This window comes from Actinia tenebrosa, unplaced genomic scaffold, assembly GCF_029948245.1.
Source record: "Actinia tenebrosa isolate PJP-AT-01 unplaced genomic scaffold, QUT_ActTen_1.0 PGA_scaffold13__45_contigs__length_12533684, whole genome shotgun sequence".
Classification (NCBI taxonomy): Eukaryota; Metazoa; Cnidaria; class Anthozoa; order Actiniaria; family Actiniidae; genus Actinia; species Actinia tenebrosa.
The window spans coordinates 4,589,653-4,608,387 of NW_028292573.1; the positions used below are offsets into that span (position 1 = coordinate 4,589,653).

Below are 18,735 nucleotides of genomic sequence, written 5' to 3' on the forward strand. Positions count from 1 at the left end.
TTAATGACTTTATTTTTGGATTCTTGATTTCATCATTCGACTCTCGAACATTCGTTATTGAAAACGGAGTCTTCAAAAGCCTATAGTATACAAAAGCCTAGAATATTGGATTGCAAGCCCAAGAGAGTCAAAAGACAAAAACATGGCGGCCATAATAATGCCGTTCACAATGGATGCCAATTATTAATCCTTTGCTAAATGGAACCATAGTTAAATTAACTATGATGGAACCAACGGCGACCCGAGAGGCAGCGATGATGGAAACTAAGAATATGCAGCTGAAATGCAAATAAAATGCAATGTAATGACTTATATACCTTCTGTTTCCGCTAAAAACAACGATCCAAATTAATTTCCAAACTTTGCTTTGTGTCCCATTTGACTTAGGGCGGCTACTTAACTTTGATCATAGACTTAACGATTAAAATCAATTAACTACGCCAAGAATCTATGCACGGGACTTCATAAAGTTAAACGGCCAGAAATGTAACGGTTATAGAAATTCTGTGGTGAAAATAGATTAAAAAAACTAAATGGTAGAACTAAATGCGAACGTTCTAATAGAGCTTGCAAAATGATCACACCCACTCGACCAATCAGTGCCTAATAATTAGTACTTAATTTTAATTTTTAAAAATATCACTTATAATTATGTTATATAAGGAACTTTGAAGCTGCTTAAATGTGACGTCAATCATGGGGGACGAAAATGACTTCCAGGTCGAAAACGAAAATCAGTTCTATAAGATTTTTCTTTTTCTTTTCTTGATCGTGCACAGAGAAGGAAAAGTTGTTCCGTTTGTTCATAGTATTAGGGAATATAGAAGTTTCTTTTCTTTAAAAAACATCTTAAGATAGTTATTATTTGTCGATTAATCCTATACGAATAAGGGTAATTGGATCGGAATGATCGCCATTTTTCATGCTTTCTTATTTATCATCTAGTAACTTAACTGTATCTGCGCGGAACGATTTATCCGCCTTGTTTGTGGACATCGAATGAAATTTTAAATTTTCACTTTCAAAATGTTCATACATGAAAATAATAAGGAAATCAGTATTTCCAGCCACACTTGCTTTGGTTCATTGTGCACGGTCGGTACGTGATGGTACGGTTCAACCTCAATAGCGAAACAATACCTTTATTTTATGGGGTTTCCAACCCTTTCCGCTCCATTAACCATGGTTACATCATTGAGAACATTTCACTTAATTTTAGCGGTATTTGTGAGCAGATGGACCCGGAAATACGTCACAACTTAACAGCTTTATATAAAAATGATTCCCGACCCCTTTCTTCGCGTTTTGACTGATACATACAGAAAGAGCTCTAACGGTTAAATAAGTTGTAGAAAAAAGTACGAATTTAAACGTAAAGTAAATGTCAACGTTTCCGGATCGGAGCGTAGCTACTAAAGACGTGATAAGTTGGATAAGTTTACCTTTCTTTTTTATTTGTAGGTACATATACTATGATATACGAGGCTGCACTTGTCAATGGATATAACGTTCTAATCATACATAACTGGTGTTCGTGCAGAAATTGTTCCTCTTTGCTTTGGTAACGCTTTTTCAGCCGAAATTAAACTCCACGTTTGCGCAGAAACTACTCGGATACGTCAGGGCTAGCCTTTTAGTTGTTCAAAACACATCCCACATGGAAAGGGGTAACTATGGGTGTTTAGTGGTCAGGAACGTAAATGACATGTCGGGTTTGCTGGTCATAGCAAGGGGTTAATCATTTACGCTCTAGGGGCCGACTAACCTCTCCCTTAGGCTTTTGCCGAGCTTCCTGACCAGGCTGTAAGTCCTCCCGGGGATAGCGGTGTCGGGGTCGAAATCTCTGGCATAGCCGTAAATGCTTTGCGCTGCCATACGACGCTTCAGCATTCGGGTCTGGGAGTATGGTCTTCGGTTATTTATATTCAATTAAAAGAATGATAAAATTACCGAAAACTAACGTTTGCGCAGAAATCACTGAGAATTCTTTAATTCTTTTCGTAGTTCCTATTGCCTAAATGTCATCGCCTTCTTATGACACCTAAAGAGCTCAAAATATTTAAATAGTAAAAAAAAAGAGAATTCGTATAGCATTGTTATCGAGACAAAGGGAAAGATCATAAGGTATTTTGGCATTACATTACAAGCAAATGAATTGACCATTTCACATTCCTCAGTACATTGCAGTTTTGAGGGGTAACCGGGGGGATGGGGGGGAGAAAACTGCACATTATACGACGATTTTGTAAATACACCTCATAATATTTTAAAAGATGTATGAGAAACAAAAATTTCGAGTACTCCGTCGTGAGTCAATACATTTTCTGTAACACTTAACCTCTTGATGCTTTGAATGGAAAATTCAACTAAAAATGACCTGATCATAATTATCCAGCAGATACAAGAAAAGTTTGATTGAAGAACGTTTTTAAAAGAATCTTAAGACCGGTTTTTGACCATTTACCCGCCAAAAAGCAAAGCGCCACGAGAAATATGAAAAAGCAGCATAACAAGAAAAGCATTTCAAAAATAAGTCGATATAAATTTTGTATCAATATAAAGCGTGCATGGTAGATGTTCTAGTTCACAGCGCATCGTCTTGTTGATTTGACATCTTAAGACCCGCGGGATCGTCTTCTCTGTTGACTCCTGGGTTATCGTAAGCCTCCAACTGTGTAGGCTGAGATTCGTCCTGAGTTTTGCTGGTTTGCTTTTTCCTGCGCCGGAGCAGAACCAGAAGCACAAAGCAGCCAATGAGTAACATGCCCACTGCCGAGGATAGCGCTATTACAGTAACGCCTGGAGTTGTGGTTTTGTCTAGAATGAAGAATGATGGTAAGAAACGTTTGGTGAGATAATAAGTACAGGATTATGGATGCCATACTCTGACAGGATTCATTCATCCATCCCACTCATCTCACTCGACTTCCTACCCCCCCCCCCCCCTCCCCCATCCAACCATGCATCCACCTACCCTCCCTACAGTTCGATAATACTCCGATACCTGGTGTTGATTTTATGGTCCTCTTAAGAGTGATTGGTCCAGATGACAGGTGATACAGATTGGATTCCTGAGCATCACGTGACATGTCACGCCTCACTCGGTTGTTCTGGCAACCGACAGCACACTTGGAGGTATTGTAGGTGGTGTGACAGACCAGAAGAAGACAATGTAGATACACCACTGGATGGTTAGCAATGAAACGAAAGGCTTGGATGGAAAAGTTTTGCTCTCTGTTCGGTTCGTAGTTGTAATTGATTGTTTTGTCCACGTTACAGCTAAATAATTAAGGTATTCTAGGATTAACCTCAAAACCATCCGACTGGACCTATAAACCCCTTGTAGCCCGTGGGAATGCAGCTCAAGGACATAACAATAGCATCCAATTATCATTAGAATTGAAATTCTTTTGTTTTGTCCTCCAAATTGAGCTGCTTTGACGTCACATGCAAGGGGTCTTGGGCGTAACACAAAAGAGTACTCTCTTTGCGTATTAATGTTTCCTATTTCCTGAGTCGTATTCAAATCCATATCTCTTGTCATGTACAACAGTTAAATAAAGATACTCTAGGGATGACACGTGGTCTGAAATGGAAAAACATTATGTACGCCCGAGCTAAAGAGTTACATTTAGCTTCAAGATTTAAATGATCTATTATTAGGATTTAATTTCTCACCCATTGTCGAGGAATACGTAACTAGGCGTGGTTGACTCACTAGTTGTGGTGGTTGCTAGGCACTTCTCAGCAAACACATGCAGATCAGCTTTATCAGACAACACTTGATACTTGATGTACAGTCGTTGGTTTAGCTGCACGCTGATTGGGTAATCGCTAATGTTGTATGAATGAGTGTAGCTGTTATCTGAATACAGATCCATCAGGAAGGTGAAGTTCCCAAACGCTCCTGAGTCAAGATCAATAATAATTGTTGGAATATATTTATAGTAATCAGCTATCAGTTTAAGACATATGTACTTTTTATGTCAAACAATTGTTTAGTTTGTCACTATTTTTTAATGTCAGAAATTTATTGACAATAAAACGGATGCAGCATTTCTTTTAGTGGTAACTTTTTGTACGCGTTAAATTTACGGTCAAGTATATTATATACATCTCAAGTATGTTAAGGCCTGGATTGAAGGCCATTTCTAGCTAGAACCATTTTATTTTTCTTATGTTGTCGTTTCTTTACTCAATCGAGACCTAGCTCATTTTCTCTCTGTCTTATATTTTTGTCTACCAGTTTCCCGCCATTTTACCAGAACACGTGCAGTACAGATTGCCAAACGTTTTTCCGATTTTCCCGCCAATTTACCACACATGCGCAATACACGTTGCCATGTCACTATTTTCCCGCCATATTTACCACGCACACGTATCACAGTTTACTTATACCTTCCTCTGCGTCAACGCGACGTTTTGGCTTGAAAGAAACGCTGACATACTTCCTCCTTTTGTAGGTACAGTTAAAAGGCAGAACAAGCGCATCGTGACGGGTGACAGTATCATTCGGGTTTGTCTTGATAGTCCATTCAGCTCTCACTTCGTTCTGGTACGTAACGGTATCGTCTGTCTGCTTGGAGATAGTCATACAGCTATTCAAAGGTGTTGACAGTATGATGCTTCTTTGAGTGACCTGGCCATGGCACGACGAGTCACGGAGGTGAAAGGCGGATGAGTTAAGGTAAGAATATGTGTTCTTGTCCAGTTCGATCTCCATGTGATTCTCTTGACATGTTACTCTGGGTCGCATCTGTCATCGAGAAGAAAAGGTATTAAACCTTTGTATGATTTATTTTGAAACCATAAAATATGAAAACTTTTTACATGGATGAGTTTGATTGGTAACATTGACTTGAACTTGTTTTAATTCTACCACATTTAGGGAGCTTCGCAGCCCAAGAGGAGGACCGAATGAGGTGTGAGGTATGCGGATCATATGAGGTATGGCGTTTTCTGTATGTGGTGCAGCTCTATGGAACAGTCTCCCTGAAGAGATAAGACTTGATACAAATAAGTATGAACAGTTCTAAAAGAAGCTCAAAACACATTTATATAATGAGGCGTATTCGAATTAGTTTAATATGATTACTATTATTATATCATATTTATTATAGAATTATAGACTTATTTATTATGATTATTATTGTTTTTGTGTATTTGTACATATTGTATATTTTATAAATTCTTCTTTTTATTATTCATTATTATTATATAGATTATATATCTGTGAAGCACTTTTTATGGAAAGGGCTTAATAAAGTTTATTTCAACTTCAGACATTTTTGCTACATGAATACAGAATATTGCGGGCAAGAATAGTCTAAGCAAATACCTGCATGACTGGTTTTACAAAGATGTATACAAATTTAACAATTGTACAGACGTTTCACAATCTCACAGTTCTGTGAAATAACCCATTTCTGACACTTTCTTACAATTTTTATACCATCAGTGAGTCCTACATCAGCCAGTTTATTATTATTATTATTATTATTATTATTATTATTATTATTATCATTTATTATTATCAAGCCTGTTGTGCGACAATTACAAGACCATTTTTTTCAGTTTTACTTTCAACGCCATTCTATTCTCATGAAAGAAACCCGACAAAGTAAGTCACCTTACGACGCATGCGCCGTGAAGCTTCAAGCACAAGAATGTAGATCAAAGTTGCTGTGAATATTTGCAAAAACCGACCTTTGAACATTACAAACTGTCCATCTATCAAACCCCAAAGTAAGCATCCCTGAACAAACCCAGAGATGGATGACGATTTTAATATCTCAAGTATCTATGAGAGATCACTTGCACGGGCAAAACTACAAATATTTACAGAGATTCCAAAGATAACTACACAAGCTGAAGTTATGACAAATCAAACGGGATTGTCATTAGAATACTCCCAAAACTATCCGTAGGGGTTCAGAAATCAAGAAAATCAAAGTTGAGCAGAGCGTATAGTTAATGGAGCGCTATGAACGCAGGCAAGAGATATCCTTGATTACACATTAGTTTAGTTTATTATCCTTTCCTCATTCCTTCCCCAGAGATCATATATCCTGTGTTTGCATTTGACTTTACTAATTGTTAATAAATACAAAAGTTATGTAAACATCTCGCTTACGCCTGAACGTGAAACGTCAGTTTGCAAACTAAAAAATCCTTCAGAATATGTTGAAAATACTCAATCGGGAAAAAATCTCCATGTCAAGAGGCAGATAAATAAGAATATTCAAATGTTTTCGTTGCTTGGAAAGTTATTAAAGATGTAAATTATATTTCATCGAGCAAATTTTTATCATAATTCTTAAACTACTTTCTGCTGAAACTAAAATCTCTGCGAGATAAAACTGACGTCGGTTTCACAGGAATGTGCACCCTATTTTAAACCTCATCAAACTTGGTCGCCCGCCCATGCAACACTCTCTACCATTCTCTTAACACAGGGTAAACACTTTCTTGAGAAAATAAAAGATGCTACAGAAAATTATATTTTCGGGGTGTAACATTGTGTCGCGTATCATTCAATGGGTATTATAGACTAAAACTTTTAATGGAATAAGATTTTTAAAATTATAAAGGCGTCGGTTGATATAGCTTGCGAGCAGTCTGACTTTAAGAGATTTTAATACAATTTGAACCAGAGTAATTATGAAGTTTGGCTTAACACAGGCCCATGTCGGTTGCCAACACCTTTCGAAGGGGTCACAGATTTGAATTTTTCTTCTTACGGAAATTAGAGTTAAACCATATTCAATTTAATTTACTGTCGTAGCTATTAGCACTGTGCAGCCGAACACACATCTTTGATAGCATATAAATTGTATCAATACAAATGGGAAATATATATTTACCGGTAGAACACTGGTCGTAGCTGTTACTACACTAGTGCGTGTTGGACTGATTCCCATCGTATGAGTATCGTATTTGGTTGGACTGGGTGAGCTTGGTGAAATCCTAGTCATCGTAATGGTTGGACTGGGTGAGCTTGGTGAAATCCTAGTCATCGTAATGGTTGGACTGGGTGAGCTTGGTGAAATCCTAGTCATCGTAATGGTTGGACTGGGTGAGCTTGGTGAAATCCTAGTCATCGTAATGGTTGGACTGGGTGAGCTTGGCGAGATATTCATCGTAATGTTTGGCCTGGGTGCGTTTGCAAATGATGAATAAGCTATCACAGTGCTTGTCCTGGCAGTGACGCCTAGTCCACTTTTTATCAAAACAACACAAATTATGGACACAATCATTGCGGTTCTACAAGAAGAGCTCATGGTTTTGATAACTGCTACAGAAAAGACTGCATCACCTTCTGCTCTTTTCGCTTCGTTTGCTCAGTCAAATATTGCGTGTGTAGGTCTACATAACTCTCGAAATTAGAAAGTCATTTTGATTGGTCGCCCGGTCGCTGACTCTTCTGATTGTTGTTTATTTAGTAAATATGGTAATTACAGGAAGCCAGAAGAGTGCAAAACACCCAAAACTGAACGAGTACCAAAAACATTTCTTGGTATAACTTTGGAAGAAAAATGTAACTCAGGTAGCGGTAACTTTTTCAAAATTAGGGCCATTGTTCACTGACGAACTTATCTTCCTCAATTTGATGAAAAAGTGACCCAGAAATCCTTCATGTTTAATAGTACATGGCCACCAATTTCCGCCGTTGCTAAGATACGTAAATGTTTGAAAAACCGACTTTTGAGCATTACAAACTGACCATGTATCAACCCCCAAAATATCAAAGCGTCCCCGGAACAAACCCAGATTGAAGATGACTTGATGATGACGTCTATGAAGAATGGCTTGCACGGGCAAAACTATACAAATATTTACAGAGATTCCTAGGATAATTACGAAAAACTTTGAAAAATCAATAATGGATGTTATTCCCATTATTATACTCGTTGGGGTTTAGGAAAAGTCTTTCCCTTGTCCTTTCCCTTGAACCTTTGGGTTCTGCTATATACGTGGGGCACACAAAGTATTACCAAGATCGATCGTCTTGCAGTGTTGTAAAGCCATGATTTGATTATTGTGCAAGTGTGTGGAATAGCTGTGGGACTATGCCTAAGACGAACCTTAAACAGGCCCGCAGCATGCATTATTCTAAACAGGGCCGTTGATACATCTGAAATTGCATCTGTTCTTGGCTGGCCAAATTTGCAGTCTTGACGAGATTATTTCAAATGTATGCAAGTCTTCAAAGTCACGAACGGCCTAGCACCACCTTACCTCTTAACGGAATCTCGACAAGCCAGTGAATTTCACCATTATAATACTAGGCGCACCGCGACTTTTTCTGCCCCTTGATAAGACTACTAAGTACCAAGGAAGCTTTAAATATAACGGGGTGCGTACTTTTAATACCTTACTCCTTGATAATAGATCGATCAAAGAGCCTAGAAAAGTTAAAAAAGAATGCAAACGTAATATCATTAAGCACTTAACGACAAATTAAATCGTTATCTATATCATTATTACTATAATAATAATTGAATTATGTGCTTATGGATAGTACTCCTTTTTTGGTGTTAATAGGGCTCTCTTTAAACTAGCTCTGCTAAATGAGACATCCTTGTATAATTATTTTTGAAATAAATGAGAAATGAATAAATGAATCAAGGAAATCAAAGTTAAGCAACACATATTTCACGACTATTTAAAATACATTCTTTGTTACGTCTTAACGCAACCCCTCCCTCTCACAGTCAAATATCCTTTCGTGAGCGAAGCTGCCCTGTGTTTACATTGCCTTTAGTAGTTGTTATTAGATACACAAGGACCAAGGCCAACTGTGTTTAATCTTAATAACAAGATATTTAAATAACAATGACTTCTAGATTAAGCCTTTCAGTTGAGGTTTTCGATCGCGTGATGATGACACATCGATACGTAACTATGGCCCCGTCCACACTATGCCCGATAAATTTGAATCGGACACCCGGACTAGTTTGTAGTAGGCCTAACCGAATAAATAAAAATTCGGATTCAAATTATGACAAGCCCCTATGACAAGCCGTTCTTTTTTGAACATGACTTCTATTGTTGTGTGGCTTGTTCTAGGAAGAGTACCGACAGCTTCATGTGATTTGCCTTTAATCCTTTAAGGAAGTGAATGAGAATGAAGCTTAACACCGTGTGAAAAAGATTTACAAGAAGAGTATAAAGTCAATATAATGCCGGCAAAGGATGGCCAAAAGTAAACAGCATAATAAAACATTACAACATACTTCTAATTTCCTCTTTTACTCCAACGAAAAACAGTTATTTTCTTTCGTTTTCACACGGTGTTTTAAAGTTTTCTTAGGCTACATACAAACTAATTCGTTTTTGTTTGAAAACGGATACTTTTCGATCCGTTTTGCCCTTCCACACTACAACAATCAAGAACGATGAGCGCTTTCATCGAAAACGAATACCATGAGAAAACGTATACAATTGAAAACGGAGCCATACAGTATTAATGTGGATAGCGAAAACGGAGGCTTTTGAAAACGCTGACAACATTCACACCAACACCTGCTTTTTTTTCGTGTACGTGCAGTATCTAACACACCCCAGGCAGTCCGTAACGTTTAAACGATCCTAGAGTGATACACACCGAACGCATAATTTATTACTACTTTCCTAGAGTGATTAGTTTATTACGTACGGAGCGTCAGTTAGTTACACGGAGATTAATCCTTTAAGCTTTTAATACATGATTCTCAAAGATGCCGTACATGTCGCGATACACAGAAACTCTTATTTATAGATGAAGTTCATAAACATTTGCAACTATACACTAATTAATCGCAATTAGCTAAAACTAATCAAGCAGTGGTTTTAACAATTAACACGGGTTACTATACTCAAACGAAATCCTTGGTGTTAGCCCTACGTGCTTCACAGACATATAGAGGATAATGATGGTGACTATACTAAAACAACTAAAGCTTTCAGCTTAAAGTTTCTATTAGAAAGTTGAACTTTCTAACCTTACAAAACTTTTTTCAGAACTGAACTGCTTTCTAATCAAACTTTCTCTAATCAATCGCGAGAAAATAAAGTTTGACACGCTTTGATCAGTGGCGGAGGTAACAGGTTGCCCAGGCATGCAGCCCCAATTGGAATTGGTTCGTTGGTTTAAATATTAAAGAATGTAAGTTGCTAAAAATTAAGATACAACTACTTAATTTTGTAAACTCCGTCAGACTCAGGATCCTAGATCTGCATGTCCATACCCTTATCACGCCTTGCTCTGACTTAGATCAGCCCAGAGGTTGTTTCAGGGTTGATCCGTGGGTTAGCCGTGCCCTGACTTAGATCAGCCCAGAGGTTGTTTCAGGGTTCTATATGTGAGTTAGCCATGTCATGACTTAGATCAGCCCAGAGGTTGTTTCAGGGTTGATCCGTGGGTTAGCCGTGCCCTGACTTAGATCAGCCCAGAAGTTGTTTCAGGGTTCTATCTGTGAGTTAGCCATGCCCTGACTTAGATCAGCCCAGAGGTTGTTTCAGGGTTGATCCGTGGGTTAGCCGTGCCCTGACTTAGATCAGCCCAGAGGTTGTTTCAGGGTTCTATCTGTGAGTTAGCCGTGCCCTGACTTAGATCAGCCCAGAGGTTGTTTCAGGGTTCTATATGTGAGTTAGCCGTGCCCTGACTTAGATCAGCCCAGAGGTTGTTTCAGGGTTCAATCTGTGAGTTAGCCATGTCATGACTTTGATCAGCCCAGAGGTTGTATCAGGGTTTGATCTGTGAGTTAGCCATGCCATGACTTTGATCAGCCCAGAGGTTGTATCAGGGTTTGATCTGTGAGTTAGCCATGTCCTGACTTAGATCAGCCCAGAGGTTGTTTCAGGGTTCAATCTGTGAACTCGCCGTGCCCTGACTTCATATCATGTCAGCCAAAAGGTTGTTTCAGGGTTCAATCTGTGAACTCGCCGTGCCCTGACTTCATATCATGTCAGCCAAAAGGTTGTTTCAGGATATCGTTCAATAATAAAAATTTCAAGATTTCATATTAGCACCGCAGCTAAATAAAAGTAACGCAACTATAATATAAAGTACTTATACTGGTCGTAGCTGTTACTACTCTAGTATGTGTTGGACGGATTTCTATCGTATCAATTGAGTAATATGTCATGAAGGTTTGTTGGGCAGTATTATCAGAATTCATATTCAACCCAACCAAAGCAGTTCAATATGATACAGTTCAAACTCTCTCAAACATTACTTTTATTCACTGACAACACGCCCTATTTCGAGCCCTACACACTTACCGTAACATTGATACTTGATGAAGTTGGCAGTAAAGTGGGATTGCTAGAGACTGCTTTATGAATGAGAATTGCGACCACGACAATCCTAAGAATGTAGCGACTAATATCATCTCTTTTAGATACATCCATCATCTTATATCCCTATTAGCTTGTACTCTGATCTTGACTAGTGGCGTGGCACCTTTTATCGCAGTTTCATAGTAAGAGCTAGATAAGCCAGATAGGATCAAAATACTGCATTCTGATTGGTCAATTGAGTGGCTAAAAATATACAGTCCAGATAACCGATATCTTCATTGGCTACTGACAAACTGACAGGGGGTGTATCATAATCTAAAAATCCATGCAAACATCTATAATACAATACGAAGAATTTTCATAGTCAAATTTCTAACCTTGGAAAATTCCTTCAACTAAACCCACCGTGTTTTCATAACCATGTTTGATAATCTTGCTTTTGTTTGGTTTCGTATTATGCGATTTTATGAGATGAATCTCTATAAATCAAAAGCCTTTTTGACAGTTACTTCTCATTGGAAAAGTGGATATTGTGAGACTTGATCTCATGTTTTTTCTCGTCCAAGGTTTTTCAAATTTAAATTCTGCGTGCATTTCGACCTTAGTTTGTCGTTTGGATATAATTTTTTGGGGTTCGCTGTTTCTAGAACACGTTTTCAATGAGTACATTTGGGTTCTGTGGAAAGTTTTTCTTTGAGCACGCTTTCTTAGGAAGTCCTATTTTCCTGTGGAATCGTTTGTTCAGGATACACTTCTGAAGGAGCGTTTTTGTTGAAATAAGAATCTGTGCATGGGTTGTGTTTAAGTTCATTTCTAACATTTTAAAGGTTACTTCTGAATCCTAAAGTGAAAAATATTTGTTTTTTTAAAAGCAAACAAAATGAAGTACGCGCGAGCCGAGACTTTACTTAAAGTCAGCATAGCTTTACATGAATCCCCGTGGATTAAGGAGTCAGTCTTACATTGCTAGAAATCTGGCAATGTATACTCGACTGATAGCTAGTCTGGCCAGCATGCAACATTATCCCCAATTCTATGCTTTACAGCCATATAAAACAAAACAAAAGCTTAATAAATAAGGAGTTTCGAAATGAGAAGCAGCAATGAATTTTTTCTAAGTCATGAGTTCTTCTACTCAATACCTTATATATTTCAGTTCTTTTTTTCGTGAATTTTTTTCTGTTCAGTTTTATCCCGTGTAAGTTTAATTGCGACAACTTCTTAATATAGAACAGAAATAGGTGAACAAAAATACCTCTTCATGCATACCAAGGCTGAAAATATAGGAAGATAAGATGATCCTCGCTTTGTATGAGAGATTTAAGGGCAAGTCCAACTAATCTACGAGGGAAGTGTTCAGCGACACACGCGTCTCAATTTAATAAGATTTGATACCTTTCCTTGGTTTATTTTATCGAAAACTTAGGATTAATTTTGAGTTTAAAAACAAATCAGTTTACAGGAGCCTTTATAAATTCTCATACGAAAATGATCAAGGAATGAATTAATCGTCCACACAGAGCGCACATTCTAAGATGGAAGTATAACTAAGTGTTTTATACTGTAATAGGCCCTTTGCAGCTAGTGGTCACGTGCTTGGATACCGCTTAGCAACACAAAACTGGAGAGCAAGCCTTCCAGTAAACAAAAGTTGTAATAGGTCAAGCACGCGTGGTTTTATACGATAGTTTCATCGTTCAAAACGCTTAATCCTTTTGCCCTATCTACAAACACAGTAAGATAATCTTAAATTCTCTCCTTTGGACTCGATTTTTGGTTCGAAGTAACGATATTCTTCGCGTTATCGCGAAAAAATTGTCACCGCCGGCCCGCTCGACGGCTGAAAAACATGGCGACTTCGCAAGGTATGTACTTCAAAACTCTCCTTTTTTTTGGTTTCTTTTCAATTATTGGACTTCTAAAATCTCTAAAATAACAGTTTAGATTGTGAATGGTGATCGATTGTAATTGGACGGCATTTTAATGGACGATTTGTTTATTTTTTGTGAGAGTGATTCCACGTCTAAAGTCAAGACTAACCCATGTTTACATATATTCGCTGTAGATGTTAGAACTCCCGACGAGCCATCACATACCAAGAAAAATTCTTCGTACCATCAGGCAATGTCCGATGTCCCAGTTGCTTAAGAAGGGCTAAATAGTAAAGAAGCCCGATCACATGATGGCAGTATCCACCTGCCCCGGCTACACATGAGCACAGCCCAGACAGCAATGTCAAATTGTTGTTCTGGACTGACACCTCTAAAATGTGCGGTGGTTCAGACTTCCTCATTGAGCGGTAACACTTGCATTTAACTCTCACGCACTGGTCGGTATATATCACTAAAAAATTGGAAAAATTAGTGTGAATTGTCTGCCATTCATATCATAATGAAATAGAAAAAACATTTTGGCTATCAAGTACCTTTAACGTCATGTAAATAGCCTGGTTCCGCCATAAATTTGTACGCTTTCGAAGTGCTTGTGCAGCCAGACTTCTCTATAGCGTAGCTCCCTACATCATCGAAGGTGAGGGAAGGAAAGATAGAGATGTCTTGAGTTTCTACTTCATCTAAAACAAAAATAAACATAAAAATATCAGTACGAAGAATTTTTCTTGGTATGTGATGGCTCGTCGGGAGTTCTAACATCTACAGCGAATATATGTAAACATGGGTTAGTCTTGACTTTAGACGTGGAATCACTCTCACAAAAAATAAACAAATCGTCCATTAAAATGCCGTCCAATTACAATCGATCACCATTCACAATCTAAACTGTTACTTTAGAGATTTTAGAAGTCCAATAATTGAAAAGAAACCAAAAAAAAGGAGAGTTTTGAAGTACATACCTTGCGAAGTCGCCATGTTTTTCAGCCGTCGAGCGGGCCGGCGGTGACAATTTTTTCGCGATAACGCGAAGAATATCGTTACTTCGAACCAAAAATCGAGTCCAAAGGAGAGAATTTAAGATTATCTTACTGTGTTTGTAGATAGGGCAAAAGGATTAAGCGTTTTGAACGATGAAACTATCGTATAAAACCACGCGTGCTTGACATATTACAACTTTTGTTTACTGGAAGGCTTGCTCTCCAGTTTTGTGTTGCTAAGCGGTATCCAAGCACGTGACCACTAGCTGCAAAGGGCCAATTGGTCCGTTGATGACAACGCATTCTTTATTTGTTGTTGTCTTACCCAAAAATAGGTTGCTATCAATAGACGTCACTTCCGGTAATAGCTCTTTTTTGATGGCTTGTAGAATCCTGGAGGTTGTTTCGATCTCTTGTTTTCTGGTTTGATGTCGTGAAAATAGTCAAATACAATAGTTTGAGGACTTATTTTGATATGTTTTGACTTAGCATCCGCTAGTTGCCCCCCAGTTAACCGCTTGTTTGCCCCCTAGCTCTGACCTCTAGCTCAGCTGGTAGAGCATCGGTAGTACAATTCCGAAGGTCGTGGGTTCGAATCCCAGCGAGGTCGGAAATTAATTTTTCCGAATTTAATTCCAAGGGCTTTCGCCCGGAATAACCTCGTTCCCAAGCACTACAACTTACCTATATTATCTTCTACTATCTCATTAGTGCCACGCGGTCCACATACTCTCATCTTTGCATCATAATTACCGCGACCTAACATCTATTTCACCCCGGCCTGCTCTCAGTCTGACCTCTAGCTCAGCTGGTAGAGCATCGGTAGTACAATTCCGAAGGTCGTGGGTTCGACCAGCGAGGTCGGAAATTAATTTTTCCGAATTTAATTCCAAGGGCTCTCGCCCGGAATAACCTCGTTCCCAAGCACTACAACTTACCTATATTATCTTCTACTATTTCATTAGTGCCACGCGGTTCACATACTCTCATGTTTGCCCCCTAGTCAACTCCAAAAAGTCACGTGATTGATAGTAAGCAATTAGCACAATATGATTTAGGATGCAGAAAAAAGAAATAAAAATGCGCTCTAGCTATTTAATTTGAATACCGACTACACGTAGAATGTATATATAATGTATATATTTTTGTTGTTGTGATGTGAATACTATTCACCGAAAAAAAAGTTATTCAAAATTTGGCGACCAATTTAAATAACTATATCAGTACTTCACCGACTAGCCTCTCATACATGTGAAAACGCTTCTTTATGTTTCCACATAAACACGAGGCTAGTGAGTCTCTAGTCAGTCCAATACAATATTTATTCAAATTCGGTCGCCATAATTCACCATTTTTTGCATAAATTTGTTCACTGGTAACACGCAAAGCAACTCAAGCGAGGCTGCAAGGTAGTTTCACAGGGTTATTCAAATTTGAACCTTGCAAGCTTGAATGAATTAATGCTTTGTGTTTGATCAGTGAACCGACGTATGGAAGGTGGTGGATAAGGAAACCAGTGACCTTTGTATACATCACCTCACTTTTTTGCTTTACTAGGTTGTGTTCGCTTCAATATTACCAGTAAATTAGGCTACGAATCCCGATGAGAACTGGAAATGGAATATTTAGATAATGAACTTCCTCATAGAAGCCCAAGAAAGCAGTTAAAAGTCAAAAGACTCCTAAAAAACCCCAAGAAACGCAAGGACGTTTTCAGTATCCCATACATTTTTTTGTAAATCCACAGGTAGCCCAGGCTTACCGTTAGTGTTGAATAACTGAATCGATCGAGAGACAGACAGACAGACAGACAGACAGACAGACAGACAAAGATTATATGGGTATCATATGAGTATTTTTGAATCCTCATTTTTACGCTTTAAAATAATTAAAATCAAATAAAACACGCACCGTGTGTTGTTGATATATTGAACAGCCCCATGGCTTAATTACAGCTCATTTCGTTCGGGTTTAGATGACGCTTCCCCACCACATATTTTGGAATCTTCCTATTTTCGCACTTTTGACCGCTCGAAAAAAATAGAAAGAAGCGTCAGAATCAAAACATTCTTTCGACACGTTACTTAGAATAGCTTATATTTCGATATAAAAAAGTAAAAAAATAAGGGTCATAGGTATTTTAAACTGTATTTGTTGAGTATATACCTGATATTTATCAGATTATGTTCAAAAATATCGTAAAAATTCTAAGAACTACGACATGCTAGAGTATCATCATATCGCGCGTATCAGCGATCTAGCAGCGTCAAAGGTATCTCAAACTGAATGAATCCTGGTGGAAATACCATGCACTTTTAAGTTAGCATTGAGCATATTTCCTTCCGCAGGGGGAGGGGTGGGGAGCCGTACAGCTCCCTGATATAATTTTTCTCGTCTACCGTCTTAAGTTTCGCTGCAAGTTTCGATTATTGTTCGTACATAGAATTTTCGGCTTAGATGAAATGCCGCTTTTTTTTCCATTTTAGACCACGTGTAATAGACCTTATCCAATTTAAGATTTTCCTATTCCATACCGCCTGTCATTCCCTAGAGTATTATTTTTTGTTTAGTGGTAGACTTGCCACGAATCGATTACGTTTTTAGCAAGAAAGATACCAAAAAAAAAAAAAAAAAAAAAAAAAAAAAAAGGGGAAAAAAACCAGACTAGTTTAATGGTTGCACATTAAAAGGCACATGAATATGGATACAACTCATAAAGAATCTTATTCTCAAGAGAATACTGAACAAGTGATCTGAAATGGGAAGACATTACGTCCAAGCCTATGATGTATACTTCATGTATATTTACCAAAATGATACTGCTCGTTGCTTGAACACTTCTAGTAGCGCGGGCTGGAAGGATTTCACTGCTTGGTACTGATATACCAGTGTTCAATGGTACCGTAGATGTAATTCCCTGGCTGAAAAGCGAGGTGCTTGATGAAGCTTGTTGAAGAGTAGAGGTTCGTTGTGTGCTGAAACTTCTTGCTGGAACCGTGCTGAAAAGCCTGTTTGGGTACGTTGTAAAATGGTCAGAGAACTGTGGAACTGTAATGGAAGGCCTGTTTGGGTACGTTGTTAAATGGTCGGAGAACTGTGGAACTGTGCTGGAAGGCCTGTTTGGGTACGTAAAATGGTCAGAGAACTGTGGAACTGTGCTGGAAGGCTTGTTTGGGTACGTAAAATGGTCAGAGAACTGTGGAACTTCGCTGGTCATCCAATTAGAGGAAAAGGCCACACTGCTGTTTGTTGAAGACAAATAATTATAATTCATGGAATATGCTGTTTTTAACATGAAAACAGTTAAAGCAGCTTGTAGAAGACCGCTATTAACTCCCTTAGAAAAACCCATGGTACTGGTAGGCAATTGCTGCTACAAAGTAGCAGACTGAAAGACTACAATATCTGAAATACATCCCTTTTATATTCGACTGAGACGGATTCACGTGATATTAATACTTGATCGATCGACCATATAGATTTACTAGTGTGTATAGTGTTTCCGAGTTGAGCGTGAATCGGGCTCAACTGGATGTCGAATTATCAACTAGACAGAAACAAGGGACTGGAAACAAGTGATCGGCTGACTTATACTTTACAAATAGCTGCATATTTCTGTCATGATCTGTAGTGCAGCCGTTTCTCAGGAGGAGGAGGAGGAGGAGGAGAAGGAGGAGGAGAAGGAGGAGGAGGAGGCGAGGGAAGGAGAAGGAGAAGGAGAAGGAGAAGGAGAAGGAGAAGGAAGGAGAAGGAGAAGGAGAAGGAGAAGGAGAAGGAGAAGGAGAAGGAGGAGAAGGAGAAGGAGAAGGAGAAGGAGAAGGAGAAGGAAAAGGAGAAGGAGAGGTACAAAAAGAGCTAGGAGGAGCCATGGAGGAAAGAAGAAAAGACAAGATTAAAAAGGAAGATGACAAGGGATAAAAATATTTGGCTCTAGTGTAGTAATGTTGATGTCTCTCGCGGTCACTGAGTCTCCCGCGCTCAAACTTTTAATTGTCACACTGTCTATGACGGCCCACATTTAACAGCAGCCTTGATCAACATGCACGTTCACATGCATCAGCCAGATATGCTATCTGAGGTTCGTTTTCAAATTATATATAGATGACCAGATAGTGCAAAGGACGCAGGAAACGAGTTGGAGAAGAGAAGAAGTCCAATGGCGCATCCATGGAACCCCCTTTAGTAAGATCTTGTACCCTCAGTGAAGCCAATTCTTACCAGGTTTTATTCTTGGCGACCATTTTGGATCTGCCACTGAAGTCCATCTTGCACGAGCTAGCAAAGGACAGCCGCAGAGGGCCCACTTTCCTACCATGATCAGCAGGTCTGGCATCCATATGACGCCTCATAATACTGAACTGTCTCGAGGTAGGCCAATGCACGCATCTGTAGAGAATAGTTTCTTTCCTTCTTTTATGAATAATTCGAATTCTTCCTTGGTTGACAGTCATTGATTTGAATTCCAATGGACTTCGTGGATCTTTGCTTCTCCTTCGCAAACTCTTTCAGTTTTGTATAACTTTTTACTTTAGTATTAATTTAGCATTTTTTCGAAATCCCCAATTCTTATTAAGATTTGGTAA

At 38.6% G+C, this 18,735-nt stretch overlaps 2 protein-coding genes across 5 annotated transcripts; both read right to left on the reverse strand.

Annotated features, from left to right (window-relative positions):
- Positions 1 to 1,433: 1,433 nt before the first annotated feature.
- On the reverse strand, positions 1,434 to 17,527 carry LOC116290414 (ZP domain-containing protein). 3 transcript variants are annotated; one of them, XM_031697435.1, is made up of 5 exons: positions 16,962 to 17,527; positions 4,399 to 4,756; positions 3,679 to 3,907; positions 3,005 to 3,279; positions 1,434 to 2,817 (listed from the first exon to the last, which is right to left on the reverse strand). In XM_031697435.1, the coding sequence occupies exons 1-5, from the start codon at positions 17,502 to 17,504 to the stop codon at positions 2,585 to 2,587; spliced, it is 1,638 nt and encodes a 545-aa protein (XP_031553295.1). In that variant the 5' UTR covers positions 17,505 to 17,527; the 3' UTR covers positions 1,434 to 2,584. The 3 variants fall into 3 exon arrangements, with proteins under 3 accessions (XP_031553295.1, XP_031553300.1, XP_031553296.2); XM_031697440.2 differs by lacking the exon at positions 16,962 to 17,527 and adding an exon at positions 11,266 to 11,456; XM_031697436.2 differs by lacking the exon at positions 16,962 to 17,527 and adding an exon at positions 6,864 to 7,354.
- LOC148911659 (uncharacterized) lies at positions 13,176 to 14,434 on the reverse strand. 2 transcript variants are annotated; one of them, XM_089028712.1, is made up of 3 exons: positions 14,135 to 14,434; positions 13,709 to 13,855; positions 13,176 to 13,626 (listed from the first exon to the last, which is right to left on the reverse strand). In XM_089028712.1, the coding sequence occupies exons 1-3, from the start codon at positions 14,148 to 14,150 to the stop codon at positions 13,352 to 13,354; spliced, it is 438 nt and encodes a 145-aa protein (XP_088884838.1). In that variant the 5' UTR covers positions 14,151 to 14,434; the 3' UTR covers positions 13,176 to 13,351. The 2 variants fall into 2 exon arrangements, with proteins under 2 accessions (XP_088884838.1, XP_088884837.1); XM_089028711.1 differs by having other exon boundaries at positions 13,709 to 13,934.
- Positions 17,528 to 18,735: the final 1,208 nt, after the last annotated feature.

Excerpts from the sequence above, each read along its gene's own strand:
- LOC148911659 (XM_089028711.1), bottom strand. The coding sequence starts at position 13,934 with ATGTTAGAACTCCCGACGAGCCATCACATACCAAGAAAAATTCTTCGT. Across the intron at positions 13,627-13,708 it reads CTATTTACATGACGTTAAAG|TGATATATACCGACCAGTGC; the intron begins GTACTTGATAGC and ends CCAATTTTTTAG.
- LOC116290414 (XM_031697435.1), bottom strand. The coding sequence starts at position 17,504 with ATGGGTTTTTCTAAGGGAGTTAATAGCGGTCTTCTACAAGCTGCTTTA. Across the intron at positions 4,757-16,961 it reads CAACGAGCAGTATCATTTTG|ATGCGACCCAGAGTAACATG; the intron begins GTAAATATACAT and ends TCTCGATGACAG. Across the intron at positions 3,908-4,398 it reads TCGCGTTGACGCAGAGGAAG|GAGCGTTTGGGAACTTCACC; the intron begins GTATAAGTAAAC and ends ATCTTGACTCAG.